Genomic DNA, 20,601 nt, shown 5'->3' with positions numbered 1-20,601 from the left:
AGCTGTGTGGAAGCCTTATTTCAAAGGCTGTGTGGAAGCCTTATTTTAAAAGCTGTGTGGAAGCCTTATTTTAAAAGCTGTGTGGAAGCCTTATTTTAAAAGCTGTGTGGAAGCCTTATTTTAAAAGCTGTGTGGAAGCCTTATTTTAAAAGCTGTGTGGAAGCCTTATTTCAAAGGCTGTGTGGAAGCCTTATTTTAAAAGCTGTGTGGAAGCCTTATTTCAAAAGCTGTGTGGAAGCCTTATTTCAAAAGCTGTGTGGAAGCCTTATTTCAAAAGCTGTGTGGAAGACTTATTTCAAAAGCTGTGTGGAAGCCTTATTTTAAAAGCTGTGTGGAAGCCTTATTTTAAAAGCTGTGTGGAAGCCTTATTTTAAAAGCTGTGTGGAAGCCTTATTTCAAAGGCTGTGTGGAAGCCTTATTTTAAAAGCTGTGTGGAAGCCTTATTTTAAAAGCTGTGTGGAAGCCTTATTTTAAGATGAAATGAGAGCAAACACAGTGTCCCAAATAGCACCCTATTCCCTACATAGTGCACTACTTTGGACCAGAGCCCTATCGGGTGACATTTGGGATGCAGAATATTGTAAGTTACCGTGTCCTGGTTGGCGGTGATGTTCCTATGGAGAGACAGACATGCTGAGAGTGTCTTCTTCCTGGTTGGGGTTAGGTCTAGTCTTATCAGGCAGAGACAGAGCTAGGGTTTCTTCCTGGTCGGGGTTAGGTCTGGTCCTATCAGGTAGAGACAGAGCTAGGGTCTCTTCCTGGTTGTGGTTAGGTCTGGTCCTATCAGGCAGAGACAGAGCTAGGGTTTCTTCCTGGTCGGGGTTAGGTCTGGTCCTATCAGGTAGAGACAGAGCTAGGGTCTCTTCCTGGCTGGGGTAAGGTCTGGTCCTATCAGGTAGAGACAGAGCTAGGGTTTCTTCCTGGTCGGGGTTAGGTCTGGTCCTATCAGGTAGAGACAGAGCTAGGGTCTCTTCCTGGCTGGGGTAAGGTCTGGTCCTATCAGGTAGAGACAGAGCTAGGGTTTCTTCCTGGTCGGGGTTAGATCTGGTCCTATCAGGTAGAGACAGAGCTAGGGTCTCTTCCTGGTCGGGGTTAGGTCTGGTCCTATCAGGTAGAGACAGAGCTAGGGTCTCTTCCTGGTCGGGGTTAGGTCTGGTCCTATCAGGTAGAGACAGAGCTAGGGTTTCTTCCTGGCTGGGGTTAGGTCTGGTCCTATCAGGTAGAGACAGAGCTAGGGTTTCTTCCTGGTCGGGGTTAGGTCTGGTCCTATCAGGTAGAGACAGAGCTAGGGTCTCTTCCTGGTTGTGGTTAGGTCTGGTCCTATCAGGTAGAGACAGAGCTAGGGTTTCTTCCTGGTCAGGGTTAGGTCTGGTCCTATCAGGCAGAGACAGAGCTAGGGTTTCTTCCTGGTCGGGGTTAGGTCTGGTCCTATCAGGTAGAGACAGAGCTAGGGTCTCTTCCTGGTCGGGGTTAGATCTGGTCCTATCAGGCAGAGACAGAGCTAGGGTTTCTTCCTGGTCGGGGTTAGGTCTGGTCCTATCAGGTAGAGACAGAGCTAGGGTTTCTTCCTGGTCGGGGTTAGGTCTGGTCCTATCAGGTAGAGACAGAGCTAGGGTTTCTTCCTGGTCAGGGTTAGGTCTGGTCCTATCAGGTAGAGACAGAGCTAGGGTCTCTTCCTGGTCGGGGTTAGGTCTGGTCCTATCAGGTAGAGACAGAGCTAGGGTCTCTTCCTGGCTGGGGTTAGGTCTGGTCCTATCAGGTAGAGACAGAGCTAGGGTCTCTTCCTGGTCGGGGTTAGGTCTGGTCCTATCAGGTAGAGACAGAGCTAGGGTTTCTTCCTGGTCGGGGTTAGGTCTGGTCCTATCAGGTAGAGACAGAGCTAGGGTCTCTGGGGGTGAGGAAGCAGTTCCATCTTTGCTGCTGGGTTCCGGCTCTACAAACCCACTGAAAAAAGAGACACATACTGTACAATTAAATTCAACTGCCCTGGACAGAGAATTCCAATTCAACTGCACTGGACAGAGAATTCCAATTCAACTGCACTGGACAGAGAATTCCAATTCAACTGCACTGGACAGAGAATTCCAATTCAACTGCACTGGACAGAAAAATCCAATTCAACTGCACTGGACAGAAAAACCCAATTCAACTGCACTGGACAGAGAATTCCAATTCAACTGCACTGGACAGAGAATTCCAATTCAACTGCACTGGACAGAGAATTCCAATTCAACTGCACTGGACAGAGAATTCCAATTCAACTGCACTGGACATCATATAATGTCGCCCTTTCTGTTAGGTTTGACTTTTACATACATTGTATGTGTGTGTGTGTGTGTGTGTGTGTGTGTGTGTGTGTGTGTGTGTGTGTGTGTGTGTGTGTGTGTGTGTGTGTGTGTGTGTGTGTGTCTAATATGTGTGTGTGTGTGTGTGTGTGTGTGTGTGTGTGTGTGTGTGTGTGTGTGTGTGTGTGTGTGTGTGTGTGTGTGTGTGTGTGTGTGTGTGTGTGTGTGTGCTTGTGAGGCTTACCTACCTAACAGAGTCGGAGTCACAGGACTCCTTGCGGCTGGTCTCTAACAGGTCCTCCTGGGAGTGGAAGCGTTGCAGTTTGCAGCCGCAGCGCAGCACGGCCTGGGACACAGAGTAATGGGTTCTCCCTGAGGCGCAGGCCTCTATCTGGGACACCCCCAGCTCCGACTGCAGGAAGAGGTGCAGACAGCTGTCTGACAGAAGCAGATTACTCTCCAGGGTCCTGGCATGAAATACCAATGGGCATATTAGAAAATGGAACTCTGGTACTATACCAACAGACCCATAAATGCAAATGGATATTCATGGGTATGTTGATTTGTTTAACATTAGTCAAATAGAACCTATTACAGCGTGTATTGTTCACTACAGCCTGAAAAACACAGGAAGCACAACCTAGTGCAGCAACGAGGAGGCATATGCCAATGTGTAACAAATGTTTAGTAGGCCTTTAACCCTTGAGTATAACTGTTGTTTTTCTAGTATTTTTTTACAACTATTTTTCTTGTTATTTTTGTAATGTTTGTTAGGAGGACTCACAGTTGAAGGAACTTCTGGAGACCCTTCATCCTCTCTGTGATCTGCTGGGCATTGTTCAGGCTAAAGAAAGGGTTCTTAGGTGGTAGTTCAGGTAGCTGGACCCTGGAAATGGAGACAATCAAATCAAAACACACTTAAAGGGTCAATCTGGGATTGGTACATCCATTTTCTGGACTGTTTAATTAATTATATATAGTCATTGATTCTTAAAGAATCTAAAATAATTGGCACCTTTTTTAACAACCACTAGTTAAAGACACAAGACATGTGGAAGTATTTTCATTATGTACATTTATTAAATGTGTCCCCAGCTATCTTAGGTCAATATGCTATACATATAGAGTATGCCATCCTCCTATGAATACCCACATGAGTAGGGAGTTTGTCTGTAGTTTCTGCCGGAGCCATACGAACTCACGGTACCTTCTCCTCACACAGGAGATCTTCTTAGTGAAGCAGAGACTGTTGGTCTGAGGAGAGACAACAGCAGTTTAACACTGATATTCCATCATCCGTATGAACAGGTGGAGAAAACTAAAACGGACCCTTACCTTAACCATAGCCTTAACCTAAATTGAACCAATTCGGAAATGAAATATTGGTTTGCACGTCAGCCACATCCCCTTTGTTTTCCCCCATTGTCTCAGGACATCATACTTACATGTATACAGATTTCATAGTCCATGTGGGCATGCCAGAAGTCATTCTTCTGAATCCGAGGATCCCGAACCCAGACACTGATAAACTGCTCCATGGAGAGGAGAGGAGAGAGACTGAGGAGGTAAGGAGAGAGACTGAGCCACACTTAACTAAACTGTGGATGAGAAGTGAGAATGGACGGTCTGAGGCAAAGATGGAAGTTTTACAGGGCAGAAATACAGGAAGTGCAATCATTGACTCACTCCAACTCTAGACATGTAGGATCTTAATTTGATCATTCTTTTGTTGCTGAGCATTGTCCTCCACAGCAGGAAATGCAAACGTGTAGTGTATTTGAGTTTTAAAAAGGCTTCTAAATTTAGCAATTTCCTATTTGAAATGTCAGACTTGATTTGCCCTAACAACAAATTTATCAATCCCTACAAAACTGTCCATTCATTATAATCCACATAATAATTCACATTTCCTGTTCTGCAGGATTATTTTCCTGCTGTAGAAAACTAGCTCAAATGAAGATCCTACATCTGTTTATCAGAAAACCCTGTGCCTTTTACAGGTTGGTCCAGTTTATTTACTGTACCGCAGAGTGAAAGCAGAAGTAGTGCTGATCTCTCTCTCTTACACCATCTGATTTGTGATTTACAGTATGTTTTCAGGAGGAATGAAACATCTTTAGATCTGTAGATTTCTACCCACAGTACTATCCAGCTAGTTCAACCTACTGAAGCAGGAAGAGACCCCCACACCAACCCTCACTGGGCAACATTACCCACAGTACTATCCAGCTAGTTCAACCTACTGAAGCAGGAAGAGACCCCCACAGTACTATCCAGCTAGTTCAACCTACTGAAACAGGAAGAGACCCCCACACCAACCCTCACTGGGCAACATTACCCACAGTACTATCCAGCTAGTTCAACCTACTGAAGCAGGAAGAGACCCCCACAGTACTATCCAGCTAGTTCAACCTACTGAAGCAGGAAGAGACCCCCACAGTACTATCCAGCTAGTTCAACCTACTGAAGCAGGAAGAGACCCCCACAGTACTATCCAGCTAGTTCAACCTACTGAAGCAGGAAGAGACCCCCACAGTACTATCCAGCTAGTTCAACCTACTGAAGCAGGAAGAGACCCCCACACCAACCCTCACTGGGCAACATTACCCACAGTACTATTACATGATACACTGAAAACGATATCTAAAACCTCAGACACACATATACTTCCCATGGAATTGATTGATAAAAGACTCCAGTCGTACCTGGAACACAAGGTTGTTAATCACTTCTCTCATTCTTCAAGTTCAGATCCCGATCAGATCACATCCACAGCGGACTGGGGAATGAATGAACGTTACACTCTGAGAGAACAGCTGATCCTTGTCCTCTTTATTATGGACAAACAGGTCTGAAGGTATCCAAACAGTCACAGGAGAGAGGATTGAGGGACACCTTGTGCTGCTTCCATAAACCTCTGATATAAAACATCTTATTGTGTACCATATAAGGTAACGGAGACGTTCTGTCTGTATTTGTTGTTGTTCTGTTGGACCGTCTGACCTGGAAGTACCTAATAAAACACTATACAACCCTAGGATCAGGATAGTAACTACAATGACCATGATAGAACCACTGCTCTGTTCTCTAGTAAAACAGTGTGTAGTAACCAACACTGTCTTTACCTCCTGACCTGGATGACAATTGCAATGTCACTGTGTGTTTATATGTGACACTGCAATGCTCGTTCTGCTGAGCTTCCTCGTTTGAATCCCATTTCAGAGTACTTGAGCACACCTGGAAGTCACAGGTGTGTTGGTGTGTATCAACATAGTACAAATACAACTGTCATGTCTCTATGGCTGTATCTCTTTCTCTGGTCATCAAATCTACTGAACAAGGTGTTACTGTAGCTTATAAGGTACCATCTTGTTAAGGTACAATCAACAATATTTGCTGCTGTACAATGGTCATTCAATGAATGATATATTATCATTAATTCTTGAAGAATATAATTTATAAATGCAGTCTTTGTACAACTGTCCCAAAGCGTGATTGTTTTACTCTGTTGTCATTGAGTCTTTGTTAATGTGAATAATGTGAGAAACAGAACATTAAAGGTTCACAGGGTGACAGCTAGCTTTATTCACAGACACTTCACAGATCAAAGGTCAACAGGTACACTAACTTAGTCAGTCAGAGGCAGCTCAGAACTAAAGGTTCAACAGAATGGCAGTCTCAAATGGCAGACCATTCCCTATATAGTGCACTACAAAGGAAGTAGGGTACCGTTTGGGATACAGACATTGTCCCATAACATTCCAGTCATGGGAGAGGTGCACAATGAATACAGTGTCAGTCATTTTTGTGTAGGGACTAGAGTTTGTCCTGAACATATATAACTCTGGGACCCTTAACAAAACAATGATTTATCAGTAACAAATATAGGTTGGTGGATAAATATTTGGTTAAGAGTAGCTGAGAACAATCAGTGACTGGATAGAATTAACATAATCACATCAGATATACTTTTTTCATATGACGTCACATTTTGATCAGAGTAACTCATCAAATCCCCATGGTCACTTATAAAACCCTTGGTTATGTTCTAGATTAAACAGCATACCGTCTACTATCATGTTCTACATTAACCAGCATACCGTCTACTATCATGTTCTACATTAAACAGCATACCGTCTACTATCATGTTCTACATTAAACAGCATACCGTCTACTATCATGTTCTACATTAAACAGCATACTGTCTACTATCATGTTCTACATTAAACAGCATACCGTCTACTATCATGTTCTACATTAAACAGCATACCGTCTACTATCATGTTCTACATTAAACAGCATACCGTCTACTATCATTCAACACTTTTCTACATTTGTCAGTAAACTAAACGTAACACATTTATCAACTATGATTCACACACACAAAAAAAGTACAATTTCAAGGATTGTGGCAAAAAGTAAATGGGGCAGATATCATATTAGGTGGCCAGTAGTTATCTACTGAGTAACGCGCAGTGAACCCAATACTATACAATATTACTATAGTTAATAAAACAGACATCTCACAGTGAACCCATTACTATACAATATTACTATAGTTAATAAAACAACAGACATCTCACAGTGAACCCAATACTATACAATATTACTATAGTTAATAAAACAGACATCTCACAGTGAACCCATTACTATACAATATTACTATAGTTAATAAAACAACAGACATCTCACAGTGAACCCAATACTATACAATATTACTATAGTTAATAAAACAACAGACATCTCACAGTGGGAGAGCCGGAGGGAGAGCCGGAGGGAGAGCCTCGTGGCCAAGGTGCCCCAGAGCCAGAAGATACAACAAACTAAATCTAGTACTAAACTCCAATACAATCACATGGGCTTCTACGACCACAGTATCAGTAGTCAAAGTCAAACAGAACACAGTGTCCACAGTGATTCAGTCTGCTGCAGTACATGAAGACACTGGGAAAGGAATGCTAAGGGTTAGTTCCAACTCTTCAAACGTAGTGTACACACATCCAGTCACTTTAAGTGCTGGATCACAAACAACAAAGGCATGTAATCCAGAGATACTCGCACACTTCGTCAGGCTTCGACAAAGAGCTGGGGTTGAAATGTTCTACAATAGACTGGGGGAGCATTCATCAGTGTGAACCGGCTGTCTGCCATCATTTCATTAGTTTCAACTCAATCAGAGCCACAGAGAGAGATAGACGTCTCTATGAATGGTTCTGAACTCCACCACACGCTGCACTACATCCCTAAAGGCATTGTGACCTCACCCAGCACCACAGGAAGCAGGAAGAGGCCCAGCCAACCCCGTAGAGGGCTTTTACACCTGCCACCATGACTCAGTCTACCTGCAGCAGGACATGGTTTCACACACTGTGACTTTAATGTCAGCTGAAGGAGGACCTTGGTCCGCTGGAGGACAAATTAACCTATGAGATGCCTACAGATGCTTGTCAGTTCACATCCATACTTGTGTACTCACATGCACACACACACTCTACGACACACACACACACCCTTCACTGGTCCTCGTCCCCAGAGTGCCAGGTGAGTTTGTCCTCGTAAAAGGCTACAACCACCTCAGGATACCTGGCGCTGGCCTCCCTGGCTGACAGCAGGGCCACCTCGTCACGGTTCTTCCTGTACAGACACACAGGGATACAAGCCATGATTACAATCATTATACCGTCCCTATGACATATTATTACATAGATAATATCTTTACACATGTAAAGAGAGAGGGAGACTACAACAGGGGGGTAAAGTCCACGTCTTTCTGTTTGTCAGAGCACATCATTATAACTACTTTGGTGCTGTTGCACAATCAAAAGTCTTTACCAGAAATGACTAGTATGTTTGAGGAATGTAGCTAGTCTGTTGCTGCCTGGCATACAGTCAGGAAGACAAGAGGAACCAGTTGTGTGACAGAGAGTTTTTATTCTAAAAACAACGGACAACATCTGCCAACCTTGGAATGTTGGTGTTAGTTGCAGTCTGTTGTGGCAGTATGGAAGCGATTAACTGTACCATTTGATGAGGAACATGAGTTCTCCATGTCTGTCTGTGGAGCCGATGATGCGTTCAGCTTCCAGGGGGCACGTGAGGGCAGTGGGAGAATCTGACTCCCGGTCAGCTGGTTCCTGGAGGTCATTATGTCTCTGCTCACTGTACACCTGCTGGGAGGACAACACAACACAGCTGACCAGTCAGAGAGATCTCCTGTTGTGATGAGTTAGAGGAGCATTAGAACACAACAGACCAGTCAGAGAGATCTCCTGTTGTGATGAGTTAGAGGAGCATTAGAACACAACAGACCAGTCAGAGAGATCTCCTGTTGTGATGAGTTAGAGGAGCATTAGAACACAACAGACCAGTCAGAGAGATCTCCTGTTGTGATGAGTTAGAGGAGCATTAGAACACAACAGACCAGTCAGAGAGATCTCCTGTTGTGATGAGTTAGAGGAGCATTAGAACACAACAGACCAGTCAGAGAGATCTCCTGTTGTGATGAGTTAGAGGAGCATTAGAACACAACAGACCAGTCAGAGAGATCTCCTGTTGTGATGAGTTAGAGGAGCATTAGAACACAACAGACCAGTCAGAGAGATCTCCTGTTGTGATGAGTTAGAGGAGCATTAGAACACAACAGACCAGTCAGAGAGATCTCCTGTTGTGATGAGTTAGAGGAGCATTAGAACACAACAGACCAGTCAGAGAGATCTCCTGTTGTGATGAGTTAGAGGAGCATTAGAACACAACAGACCAGTCAGAGAGATCTCCTGTTGTGATGAGTTAGAGGAGCATTAGAACACAACAGACCAGTCAGAGAGATCTCCTGTTGTGATGAGTTAGAGGAGCATTATAATCAAGGCAACGACTCAACGACTCTCCCCGTCTCCATATTTAATAGAGATACGCGACACTGTACATGCTGAACAAAGATGTTTTGCTCAGGTGTTATAGACATTTTGTTTGTAATTTAGTCAAAGGGTTGTTGAATCACTCTATAGTACTATGTGGAAGCTCAGTGCCAGGCATGGAAAGTGGAAACATTGACTCCAAGGGAACAATGAAACATGTGTATATCTGGAGCAGAATGTCTGGATATCATTCTGGAATTAGAATGCCTCCTTCCTGGTTCTATTCCTATATCAGTCTGCTGAGGTAACTGTTCCACATTACTGTGGAGCTTTTATCATAATATAACAAATTCTTATTCTATTCCATGATCATATAGTAATAGACCTACATACACACACTGATCTACAGACCAGTCTTCTACTGACATTAATAAACACACTGATCTACAGACCAGTCTTCTATTGACATTAATAAACACACTGATCTACAGACCAGTCTTCTATTGACATTAATAAACACACTGATCTACAGACCAGTCTTCTATTGACATTAATAAACACACTGATCTACAGACCAGTCTTCTACTGACATTAATAAACACACTGATCTACAGACCAGTCTTCTATTGACATTAATAAACACACTGATCTACAGACCAGTCTTCTACTGACATTAATAAACACACTGATCTACAGACCAGTCTTCTATTGACATTAATAAACACACTGATCTACAGACCAGTCTTCTATTGACATTAATAAACACACTGATCTACAGACCAGTCTTCTATTGACATTAATAAACACACTGATCTACAGACCAGTCTTCTATTGATATTAATAAACACACTGATCTACAGACCAGTCTTCTACTGACATTAATAAACACACTGATCTACAGACCAGTCTTCTATTGACATTAATAAACACACTGATCTACAGACCAGTCTTCTATTGACATTAATAAACACACTGATCTACAGACCAGTCTTCTATTGACATTAATAAACACACTGATCTACAGACCAGTCTTCTATTGACATTAATAAACACACTGATCTACAGACCAGTCTTCTACTGACATTAATAAACACACTGATCTACAGACCAGTCTTCTACTGACATTAATAAACACACTGATCTACAGACCAGTCTTCTATTGACATTAATAAACACACTGATCTACAGACCAGTCTTCTATTGACATTAATAAACACACTGATCTACAGACCAGTCTTCTATTGACATTAATAAACACACTGATCTACAGACCAGTCTTCTATTGACATTAATAAACACACTGATCTACAGACCAGTCTTCTACTGACATTAATAAACACACTGATCTACAGACCAGTCTTCTATTGACATTAATAAACACACTGATCTACAGACCAGTCTTCTATTGACATTAATAAACACACTGATCTACAGACCAGTCTTCTATTGACATTAATAAACACACTGATCTACAGACCAGTCTTCTATTGACATTAATAAACACACTGATCTACAGACCAGTCTTCTATTGACATTAATAAACACACTGATCTACAGACCAGTCTTCTATTGACATTAATAAACACACTGATCTACAGACCAGTCTTCTATTGACATTAATAAACACACTGATCTACAGACCAGTCTTCTATTGACATTAATAAACACACTGATCTACAGACCAGTCTTCTATTGACATTAATAAACACACTGATCTACAGACCAGTCTTCTATTGACATTAATAAACACACGGATCTACAGACCAGTCTTCTATTGACATTAATAAACACACTGATCTACAGACCAGTCTTCTACTGACATTAATAAACACACTGATCTACAGACCAGTCTTCTATTGACATTAATAAACACACTGATCTACAGACCAGTCTTCTATTGACATTAATAAACACACTGATCTACAGACCAGTCTTCTACTGACATTAATAAACACACTGATCTACAGACCAGTCTTCTATTGACATTAATAAACACACTGATCTACAGACCAGTCTTCTATTGACATTAATAAACACACTGATCTACAGACCAGTCTTCTATTGACATTAATAAACACACTGATCTACAGACCAGTCTTCTATTGACATTAATAAACACACTGATCTACAGACCAGTCTTCTATTGACATTAATAAACACACTGATCTACAGACCAGTCTTCTATTGACATTAATAAACAAGGATCTGATGTAGCCGACCTGTCTGTCATCCCAGATCTCAGTCACTCCGTCATCCCAGATCTCAGTCACTCCGTCATCCCAGATCTCAGTCACTCCGTCATCCCAGATCTCAGTCACTCCGTCATCTCAGATCTGTCACTCCGTCATCCCAGACCTCAGTCACTCCGTCATCCCAGATCTCAGTCACTCCGTCATCTCAGATCTGTCACTCTGTCATCCCAGATCTCAGTCACTCCGTCATCCCAGATCTCAGCCACTCCGTCATCCTAGATCTCAGTCACTCTGTCATCCCAGATCTCAGCCACTCCGTCATCCCAGATCTCAGCCACTCCGTCATCCCAGATCTCAGCCACTCCGTCATCCCAGATCTCAGTCACTCCGTCATCCCAGATCTCAGTCACTCCGTCATCCCAGATCTCAGCCACTCCGTCATCCTAGATCTCAGTCACTCTGTCATCCCAGATCTCAGTCCCTCCGTCATCCCAGATCTCAGTCCCTCCGTCATCCCAGATCTCAGTCCCTCCGTCATCCCAGATCTCAGCCACTCACAATCTCAGTCTCCTGTTCTGCCAGTTCCTCTTTGGGGACTAGCTCTGGTTCCACCGACTGTAGGTTCTCTTCCTCAACCTGATTCTCTCCAGACAAACAGAGGTTTCTCAGGAACTCTTCTATCAGTTCAGGACAGACCAAGTTGTCCTCCGGTTCCCAGGTGTTGTCAGCACTAGAGGCAGAAACAGTGTGAGTGTGTCTATGTACAGCAAGATTTTAATATTAGCCACTGAAGACATGAATGGAATTCATAGACAACTATTTTTAACTAGTTTAGGATACTACTGTATATGTCCCAAATGGCCCCCTATTCCTTATACAGTGCACTAGTGTGTAATTATGTTCAAGAGTAGTGCGTTAGGGAATATGGTGCCATTTGGGAGGCACCATGGTCTATTCAACTGTGTTGAAATGCTCTCCTTACTCAGTGAATCCTTTCCACTTCAGATAGTACTCTACTCTTCCATTGGAGACCCTTCGATGGATGATCTTCTCAACCACAAACTCCTGGACGACTGGTGGTGTTGTTGTTGATAGTGTTGTTGTTGTTAATGGTGTTGGTGTTATTATTGTTGCGGTTATTGTTTCTGCCTTTCTCTGTTTCACATTCTGCTTTTTTCTCATTCTAACCTGCAGGGGGAAAATATATACTTCAAGTTAAGTGTAACTCAGAAAAATATAATTCAGAAAAATGTAGTAGCCTATTTCATTGTGTATTGTGAAGAGGCTATGACTGTATTCACTCCTCATCAGAAATATTATGTAAAATCTTTCACGCAACGTTATTACAATGTAACGCGAGCACAATATCTAGGTCCAGACAGAATATCGTCGTCATTATTATCATCACCATGTGGTTACATTGTAACGTCTAGCAGCCCCGGGTCAAGGGGAAATAAACGGATAGGCTAGCGCATCGCCGTTGTACGCGCGTTCTGTACACAACTATTACTATTTACAAAACAAATGTTTACTGCGGACTCGCCGGTGAAATGACTAGAGGCTGTAACACTGCGGACTGCAGTCACTGACAAACATACACAAACTAGACTTAACAGTACATTCATGTATCGTATGATTAACGCTAACGTAGACTAGGCTACATATCGAAGGCTATTACTAATAAACACGTACGCTTTCAGTCCAACTTTGGCGGTGACAGAAATACGCTACGATGTAGCATACGCTGGAGCACGCTGATACAAAAACAACGGAATGTGTCCAGTGGTTCGTTAGATGCGTAGCCAAATGCAACAATGTTCCAGTGTCTTTACAAAAACTTTTCATGAATGAGTTAAATAAAGATGGCCGGGTTGGGAGCTCGGAGGAAGTGGTTGCCAAGGGAAGAGGTCAAGTCAGAAAAACCGGGAGGAGACGACGGGACATCCGCCAATCACAGACCGATCCGCTTGTCCGCTCTGTCTACAGTGGGAATTCGCTTGGGTTTACTACTGTGTCATTTAATAGTAGGATTTGGCGATACGCTCGGCTATAATGATGATTGTTGATAGCCGACGGGCATGAGGGAGAGAAGTTGCCTACGCTGTTAAAATAAAGTGTTTTGTAACACTAAAACTAGTGGGAACTGAGCTGCCACCATCGTTAAGGAGACGAAACCTTAACTTTGCTGGAGTTTTGAAACGCATGGGTGTAAGGGGTTATGAGACAGATTTAAGGTGTAGCCTACTGAAACATTCAACCTAAGGTGTTCTGAAACATGACGTGGTGTGTTGTAACGCCACATAGTCAAGCGTTGTGGAACACCTTGCCAGAGACTGGGAGTACTAACCAGGAAAAGGTTGAAAACACTATTATGATGTTTCGAGGCCTGTTTCATGCAGAATTAGATCCCTTATCTGTTGGTGTGGTTTCCTCTCTGTAAAGTTCCTAAACACTATCATTGTGTTTCGAATCCTGTCTAGTGCAGAATTAGAACACTTCTGGAGTTTTCAAATTCTGTAAATGGGAGTCCGTCCTCATTGTGTATTCCCTGCTGTTATACGGTCTGCTGAAAAACTCCTCATAGGTCATTCCAAAAGGTCAAATGTATGGTATTATGCTCAAACGAAAGATATGATAAAATATAGTTTTGTGAAAATACAAATTAATCCGTTTGTCCAGGATAGTAATTAATGACTACAAAATAAATGTTTTCAAGACCTGATTTTGAAGCTTAATATTTTCTTTGCAAATGATCAAATGACAACAAAACATGAACAGGTATTTAACATTTTAATACTGATAAAGTACGACAGTTCTAAGATCTGTAAGTTATTTATCATATTCATATTCTTCAAAATCAAGGGAAATATGGCATTATATTTCACATTAATAGAACAAAAATACAGGCAATGACTGCTAATGTCAGCAGTAGCACTCACACAAAACTTGTACAAAACTTCAGCCCATGGCTCAATATGACTGTGAAAAGTTGTATGCAGTAACGTGTGTGGCTATTTAGTGTAGCATGTAGCATATAGCATGTGAGGCAAGCATCGAACAATATATAAAGCTCGTAAAGCTCATAGGCAAACAAACCAGCAGTATTAACAAAAAAAACAGGCCTTCATTAGCATAAAAAACAAGTGCACAAAAGGTGTAAACAATGACGTGTCCATTAACCACTAGATGTAACATCAACAAAACTGATCAATTAATCAAAATGGCTTTTTGACTTGTACTACAAGCATACAATGACCATTAGCTGCCAAAATTCTACATAAAACCAATGTTCTTGTTGAGTGAATTCCTTTTCTGTTTCCTTCTTGAATGTAACAGAGTAAGACAGTCATAACACCCTTAAACCTAGCGGTCAAACAGGGAAATGGTTCCAATCGTTTTTCCACCGTTCATTTTTCCCATAGGGGATTTTAGAACAGGCTTGGGAGAGGCAAAGGTCGAGTCATCCTCATACAAAATATGACCCGTCAAACCACGCTTCTTAACGCTTGCTTAACCCGGAAGCCAACTGCACCAATGTGTCAGAGGAAACACCGTTCAGCTGACGACCGAAGTCAGCCTGCATGCGACCGACTTTGATCTGAAGCCATTCTTGTGATTATTGTGATTTTGCTATTGTAAATGTTTGTAGGCCTATGTAGCCAAATTGTATCTATGATCGTATGCTGTCCATTCATGTTTTTTGCATGTTATTTTTTATATCTGAGAATTAACCAATGATATCAGGCCACACCCGGCCATGATTACAGACACCAGTGTGTCCTTTGACACTATATAAACTAGTCACCCGCAGTGTCTGTCATTATACCCTGATGAAGACAGCTTGTCTGTCAAAACGTTGGTTATTAGGTTATTCAATTATTACACCTGAGCTCCTAGTGTGTGGCTCTCCTTTCATTTTAACAATCTCTGGATTAAATATGTAATGTTAGCTAAATGTAGTAATTCATAAATTGGCTACATTTCTTTAAATTAACAATTCTGTGAACTGTCTTGTGCAAGTTTTAAATTGAAACAATACCTGTTAGCAAAGATGTCAGCTAGAGATGACGTGCAGGAGCTTGCAGGGATTTGTAGTCTTCGTTGATGCCAATTAGCATTTTAGAATCAAAGGAAATAGAGCCGAATATATTGATAAAAGTCACCTTGTCCGAGAGAGATTTACACAGTTATCAAAATGTCACACCAGGGTAAGCCTACCTGAAACACAGCCCTTATTTTAAGTGTTTCTAAGATCCCCCATGGGAAAAATGTATGGTGGGAAAACAGTTGAAACCATTTCCCTGTTTGACCGTTAGGGTTTATGGGTATTATGACAACCCAACTGTGGGGCTCTATAACATTTTGTACTCATGTTGTCATTGACTTTGGCTTGTTTTGGAGAGCTTTGCCTGAGCCTGGTGTGCTCTTTCCTGTCTGAGTTTGTGAAGGACCTTAACACAGCCCACAAACTTACCAGCTTTTATACTTGACCATAGAGTTTGCTAGAGGGCACACCTGATATGAATGCCCTCTCTCCACCTCCATGTCCCAGACTGGGGGAATGCTGAACAGTACAGTAGCACAATGTTTGAAGTTCACATTTTTTCTTTAATCTAAAAATGTTCTTCTGATATGGAGTCTGAGTTCCTCACATGGTACCTGGCTGTGTGGTTGAGTGGGTAAAATCCCAAATACATTTGCCATCTTACGGACCCAACAATTGTGCATTCACTTCCTGATTCTGCTTCTAATCTGTCTAAACAAAGCACTGAAAAAATGAAGGTGAAATTCCTAGGTTTGAGTTGATTTAAAAAAAAAAATTGACTTTTGTCCATGTTTTGTGAAGTCTACTTAGCTCAAGTCTGAATCGGACCCCATCTTCTGAATATAACAAAGGTGTTCAGCTCAACCATTTATTCCTGATGACTGGCTGAGTGGACAAAGGCAGTGTTTTGACAAGCAGGATACCTGGGTTCACGTCCACCTTCTCACATAAAGGGCTCTTTATATGTTACCTAATGTTACCCTGCTATAACTTACATAGCCCTAAACAATTTGACTGTAACATAATTTATATCACATTGGACCTGGAAACTGTAGCCTTTAATTACTGCCTTTGTCTAACCTAGGAAAATTATTCAATTCCCAGTGTCTTCTTTAAAATGATAATTGTCTGAAAATCATCATCAATCAATATTTACGCTATAAATCATTGGCATTTCAAAACCATTTGCTTGCATGAGAGACGTGTTTTGATGCTGCCTTTTACATGCAGTGAAACACCAACAATGGTTTTCACAAGGCTCTCTTAAAAACACCAATATTCAGATTGAAGAACCACTTTGGGTGTTTCAGAGTATATTTCAATTGTGTTTAGAAATACCTTCAGTGTATCAGAACACTTCCATTGGTTTTACATTCAAACACCCTCCAAACACCAGATCTCTGTTTAGGTGCACTACTTCTCATGGGTTCAGTACACAATGATGGGGTTTTAATCCTTACCAAAGTGGGCTTGTTCATATTTGGAATGACGCTTGTTTAGAAAGAAGTATCTTATTAGGGCCGACAATATTTTGAATTGGGACTTATATTAGTTGATCTGGTAAAATCAATTAAATGGTAGTCTAATATCTAAATATCTAAATAATATCTAAAGAAATAGTCTAATATCTAAATAGCTGAATTTATTTAGGTTAACAAGCTATTGTCTATAAATGTAGAAAGCCTGACAGTAAAATAATATTTAAGTAGGCATAGTAGACCATTTTTTTTTATTTATTATTATTTATTATTTTTATTATTAATAATATTATTATTAAATACGTCTGACAACATATTAAATGGTTAACTTTTATTGAACAAAGACAATACCATTGGCCTATGGCTTCTAAAACTAGATACTATATTTTTCACGGACAGCATCTTTACTCCAAGACCTCAAAAGTTCTACTAAGCGCTGTGCTGCGCAAAGCCCCCAAAAGCTTTGATTGACAGTTCATCTTAAACCAATCAAAACGAAGGTGGGTACTGATTGGCCAAATGAAGTGAAGGCTCACATTGGCGACCACACGTCACTGTGTAACATTTTACCACTAGAGGACGCTGTCTGTTGTGGATTCAACCACCAGAGAGGAAAAACTAAACAGGGTGACTCTAAAAAGGATGGCGTTGGAGAAATGCAACCACTCTCAAATTCATAGACAGAGATTTAGGTTCTGATGGTGTAGACAGTTGAACTAAACTCATGAGGCATATGTGGCTCAGTGTGTGTGGCTCAGTTGGTAGAGCATGGTGTTTGCAACACCAAGGTTGTGGGTTCAATTCCCACGGGGACCAGTATGGAGAAAAAAATGTATCAAATGTATTCATTCACTACTGTCAGTCACTCTGGACAAGAGTGTCTGCTAAAATGTTAAATATTATTCTTGACGAATCATTGGCTACCAATCCCAGATTGTGGTATTAGGATTAAGGATAGGGTTAGGATTACGGTAAGAGTTGGAGTTGTGTTTAGGGTTAGACCTGGCTAACAGGGTGCATACAGCTACAGTAAAAGCCCACTTGAAAAGTCAGAGGAGAAAGCATAGCAGAAGTAGTATGCAAAAATGAATGAATTCCTTCTGATTGCTAGTGACATACAATACTGTCAGTCCCACCCAGAGCAAAAGGAGTCTCTGTGCTAAAACCAAAACACAATAAACCAAGAACGAGTAATGACTTAATATAAATCACACATGCCTTACGACACCATATCATAAACTGAGAAAGAATGAAGGACTTTTCTGGTTTAGAATAACATAAAACCCCAAACTATCTGAGACTGAGTTCACACTCTGGATGACTAACAGGGCTGACACCCACAGCCCAGCCAGGACCCATGTCTAGACGGAACCTGAGAATAGATTGGGGGAGTGGAGAGTTTGGAGAGACACCACAGAGCAACTCTGCACCCAGCCAGAGAGCCACCACAGAGCAACTCTGCACCCAGCCAGAGAGACACCACAGAGCCACTCTGCACCCAGCCAGAGAACCTTCACAGAGCCACTCTGCACCCAGCCAGAGAACCACCACAGAGCCACTCTGCACCCAGCCAGATAACCACCACAGAGCCACTCTGCACCCAGCCAGAGAACCACCACAGAGCCACTCTGCACCCAGCCAGAGAACCTCCACAGAGCCACTCTGCACCCAGCCAGAGAACCACCACAGAGCCACTCTGCACCCAGCCAGAGAACCACCACAGAGCCACTCTGCACCCAGCCAGAGAACCACCACAGAGCCACTCTGCACCCAGCCAGAGAACCACCACAGAGCCACTCTGCACCCAGCCAGAGAACCACCACAGAGCCACTCTGCACCCAGCCAGAGAACCACCACAGAGCCACTCTGCACCCAGCCAGAGAGACACCACAGAGCCACTCTGCACCCAGCCAGAGAACCACCACAGAGCCACTCTGCACCCAGCCAGAGAACCACCACAGAGCCACTCTGCACCCAGCCAGATAACCACCACAGAGCCACTCTGCACCCAGCCAGAGAACCACCACAGAGCCACTCTGCACCCAGCCAGAGAACCACCACAGAGCCTCTCTGCACCCAGCCAGAGAACCTCCACAGAGCCACTCTGCACCCAGCCAGAGAACCACCACAGAGCCACTCTGCACCCAGCCAGATAACCACCACAGAGCCACTCTGCACCCAGCCAGAGAACCACCACAGAGCCACTCTGCACCCAGCCAGAGAACCTCCACAGAGCCACTCTGCACCCAGCCAGAGAACCACCACAGAGCCACTCTGCACCCAGCCAGAGAACCACCACAGAGCCACTCTGCACCCAGCCAGATAACCACCACAGAGCCACTCTGCACCCAGCCAGAGAACTACCACAGAGCCACTCTGCACCCAGCCAGAGAACCACCACAGAGCCACTCTGCACCCAGCCAGAGAACCACCACAGAGCCACTCTGCACCCAGCCAGAGAACCACCACAGAGCCACTCTGCACCCAGCCAGAGAGACACCACAGAGCCACTCTGGGTTGTGGTCTCTCTTAGGACCAAATGTGTATCTATACAGTCAGAGAGGTACATACAGCTACATTCAGTTGGCCCAAGGAATGTGCTGCTTTCTCAGAAGGGGATGAGCAGATTTAAGAGAAGGCCCAGTGCAGAATGATCCCCATGACTTCACTTGATTTCCACAGACCACGGCATAGAACGCATTTCAAATTCAACTCTTGAGTTTAAATAGCAATTTTAGATTATTTATTCAATATGTAAATGCTGAGCATAATAATTTTATCACTGGCAAATTACTTTTGAAACCAAACAGATACCACGTTCCCCTCTCCAAGGACAGAGTACCGCCTGCTCAATGAAAAGGCACCAAATCCACCTCGCGCACTCCCCTCTGGAACGCTCTCACACCTGTAGCTCGCCACTGTTACGAGCACTCCCCTCTGGAACGCTCTCACACCTGTAGCTCGCCACTGTTACGAGCACTCCCCTCTGGAACGCTCTCACACCTGTAGCTCGCCACTGTTACGAGCACTCCCCTCTGGAACGCTCTCACACCTGTAGCTCGCCACTGTTACGAGCACTCCCCTCTGGAACGCTCTCACACCTGTAGCTCGCCACTGTTACGAGCACTCCCCTCTGGAACGCTCTCACACCTGTAGCTCGCCACTGTTACGAGCACTCCCCTCTGGAACGCTCTCACACCTGTAGCTCGCCACTGTTACGAGCACTCCCCTCTGGAACGCTCTCACACCTGTAGCTCGCCACTGTTACGAGCACTCCCCTCTGGAACGCTCTCACACCTGTAGCTCGCCACTGTTACGAAGGCCTAATGATAAACAACGAAAAATAATGAAAAGAAATGTATTTGAAACAGTAATGAATATGTAGAGTTAGTCAAGCTCTGTGTACGTGAAGTCTACTTCATTTAGGGTCTACTGATACAATGTTTACAGCTTGAACAATGGAATGTTCTTCAAGATAACCACCTTTAATGGAAAGGACAACCGTCACTACATGTTTGTTATCTTGCATGAGTTGCATCTGAAATTTGTTGAAGAATGTTTCAAAATAAGAGTCCCTTTCTGGAACACGGACAGGAAATGGGTCTATTTCAGAGTGAAATGTGTAGTCAATGAAGGAGGGGGGGGATCTGCTTCTCCACAGGATCAAATCCTCTGATTAATAACCACTGCACCTCTCTGTGAAAACAGGCTACAATAAGCCTACATCTTAGACCTACAGAACCTCAT

At 42.9% G+C, this 20,601-nt stretch overlaps 2 protein-coding genes across 3 annotated transcripts in view; both read right to left on the bottom strand.

Moving 5' to 3' along the window:
• Positions 1-5,163, bottom strand: part of LOC106593746 (uncharacterized) — a 5,490-nt gene extending 327 nt beyond the window's left edge. The window contains exons 1-6 of one of the 2 annotated variants that reach the window (XM_045697160.2): positions 4,991-5,163; positions 3,731-3,814; positions 3,439-3,539; positions 3,070-3,171; positions 2,534-2,752; positions 1-1,944 (exon numbers count right to left, since the gene is read on the bottom strand). The exon at positions 1-1,944 is cut by the window's left edge and continues 327 nt beyond it. In XM_045697160.2, coding sequence (XP_045553116.1) covers positions 615-1,944; positions 2,534-2,752; positions 3,070-3,171; positions 3,439-3,539; positions 3,731-3,814; positions 4,991-5,023 — 1,869 coding nt within the window. In that variant the 5' untranslated portion in view covers positions 5,024-5,163 and the 3' untranslated portion in view covers positions 1-614. Of the gene's footprint in view, positions 1,945-2,533; positions 2,753-3,069; positions 3,172-3,438; positions 3,540-3,730; positions 3,843-4,990 lie in introns of both variants that reach the window. The other variant, XM_045697164.2, reaches the window with a different exon arrangement.
• A 676-nt stretch (positions 5,164-5,839) lies between these two features.
• On the bottom strand, positions 5,840-13,235 carry LOC106597598 (chromobox protein homolog 3). The gene is made up of 5 exons (XM_082959619.1): positions 13,024-13,235; positions 12,314-12,519; positions 11,890-12,061; positions 8,307-8,455; positions 5,840-7,919 (listed from the first exon to the last, which is right to left on the bottom strand). Exons 1-5 carry the CDS (start codon positions 13,174-13,176, stop codon positions 7,799-7,801), a joined length of 801 nt encoding a protein of 266 aa, XP_082815745.1. The 5' UTR covers positions 13,177-13,235; the 3' UTR covers positions 5,840-7,798.
• Positions 13,236-20,601: the final 7,366 nt, after the last annotated feature.

The sequence above is a fragment of the Salmo salar genome, chromosome 02 (genome assembly GCF_965601325.2).
Source record: "Salmo salar chromosome 02, fSalSal1, whole genome shotgun sequence".
NCBI classification, from domain to species: domain Eukaryota; kingdom Metazoa; phylum Chordata; class Actinopteri; order Salmoniformes; family Salmonidae; genus Salmo; species Salmo salar.
This window is presented reverse-complemented; position numbering and strand designations above follow the sequence as displayed.

Excerpts from the sequence above, each read along its gene's own strand:
- LOC106597598 (XM_082959619.1), bottom strand. The coding sequence starts at position 13,176 with ATGAAAAGTTTTTGTAAAGACACTGGAACATTGTTGCATTTGGCTACG. Across the intron at positions 12,062-12,313 it reads AAGTGGAAAGGATTCACTGA|TGCTGACAACACCTGGGAAC; the intron begins GTAAGGAGAGCA and ends TTCTGCCTCTAG. Across the intron at positions 8,456-11,889 it reads CAGAACAGGAGACTGAGATT|CAGGTGTACAGTGAGCAGAG; the intron begins GTGAGTGGCTGA and ends TTGTCCTCCCAG.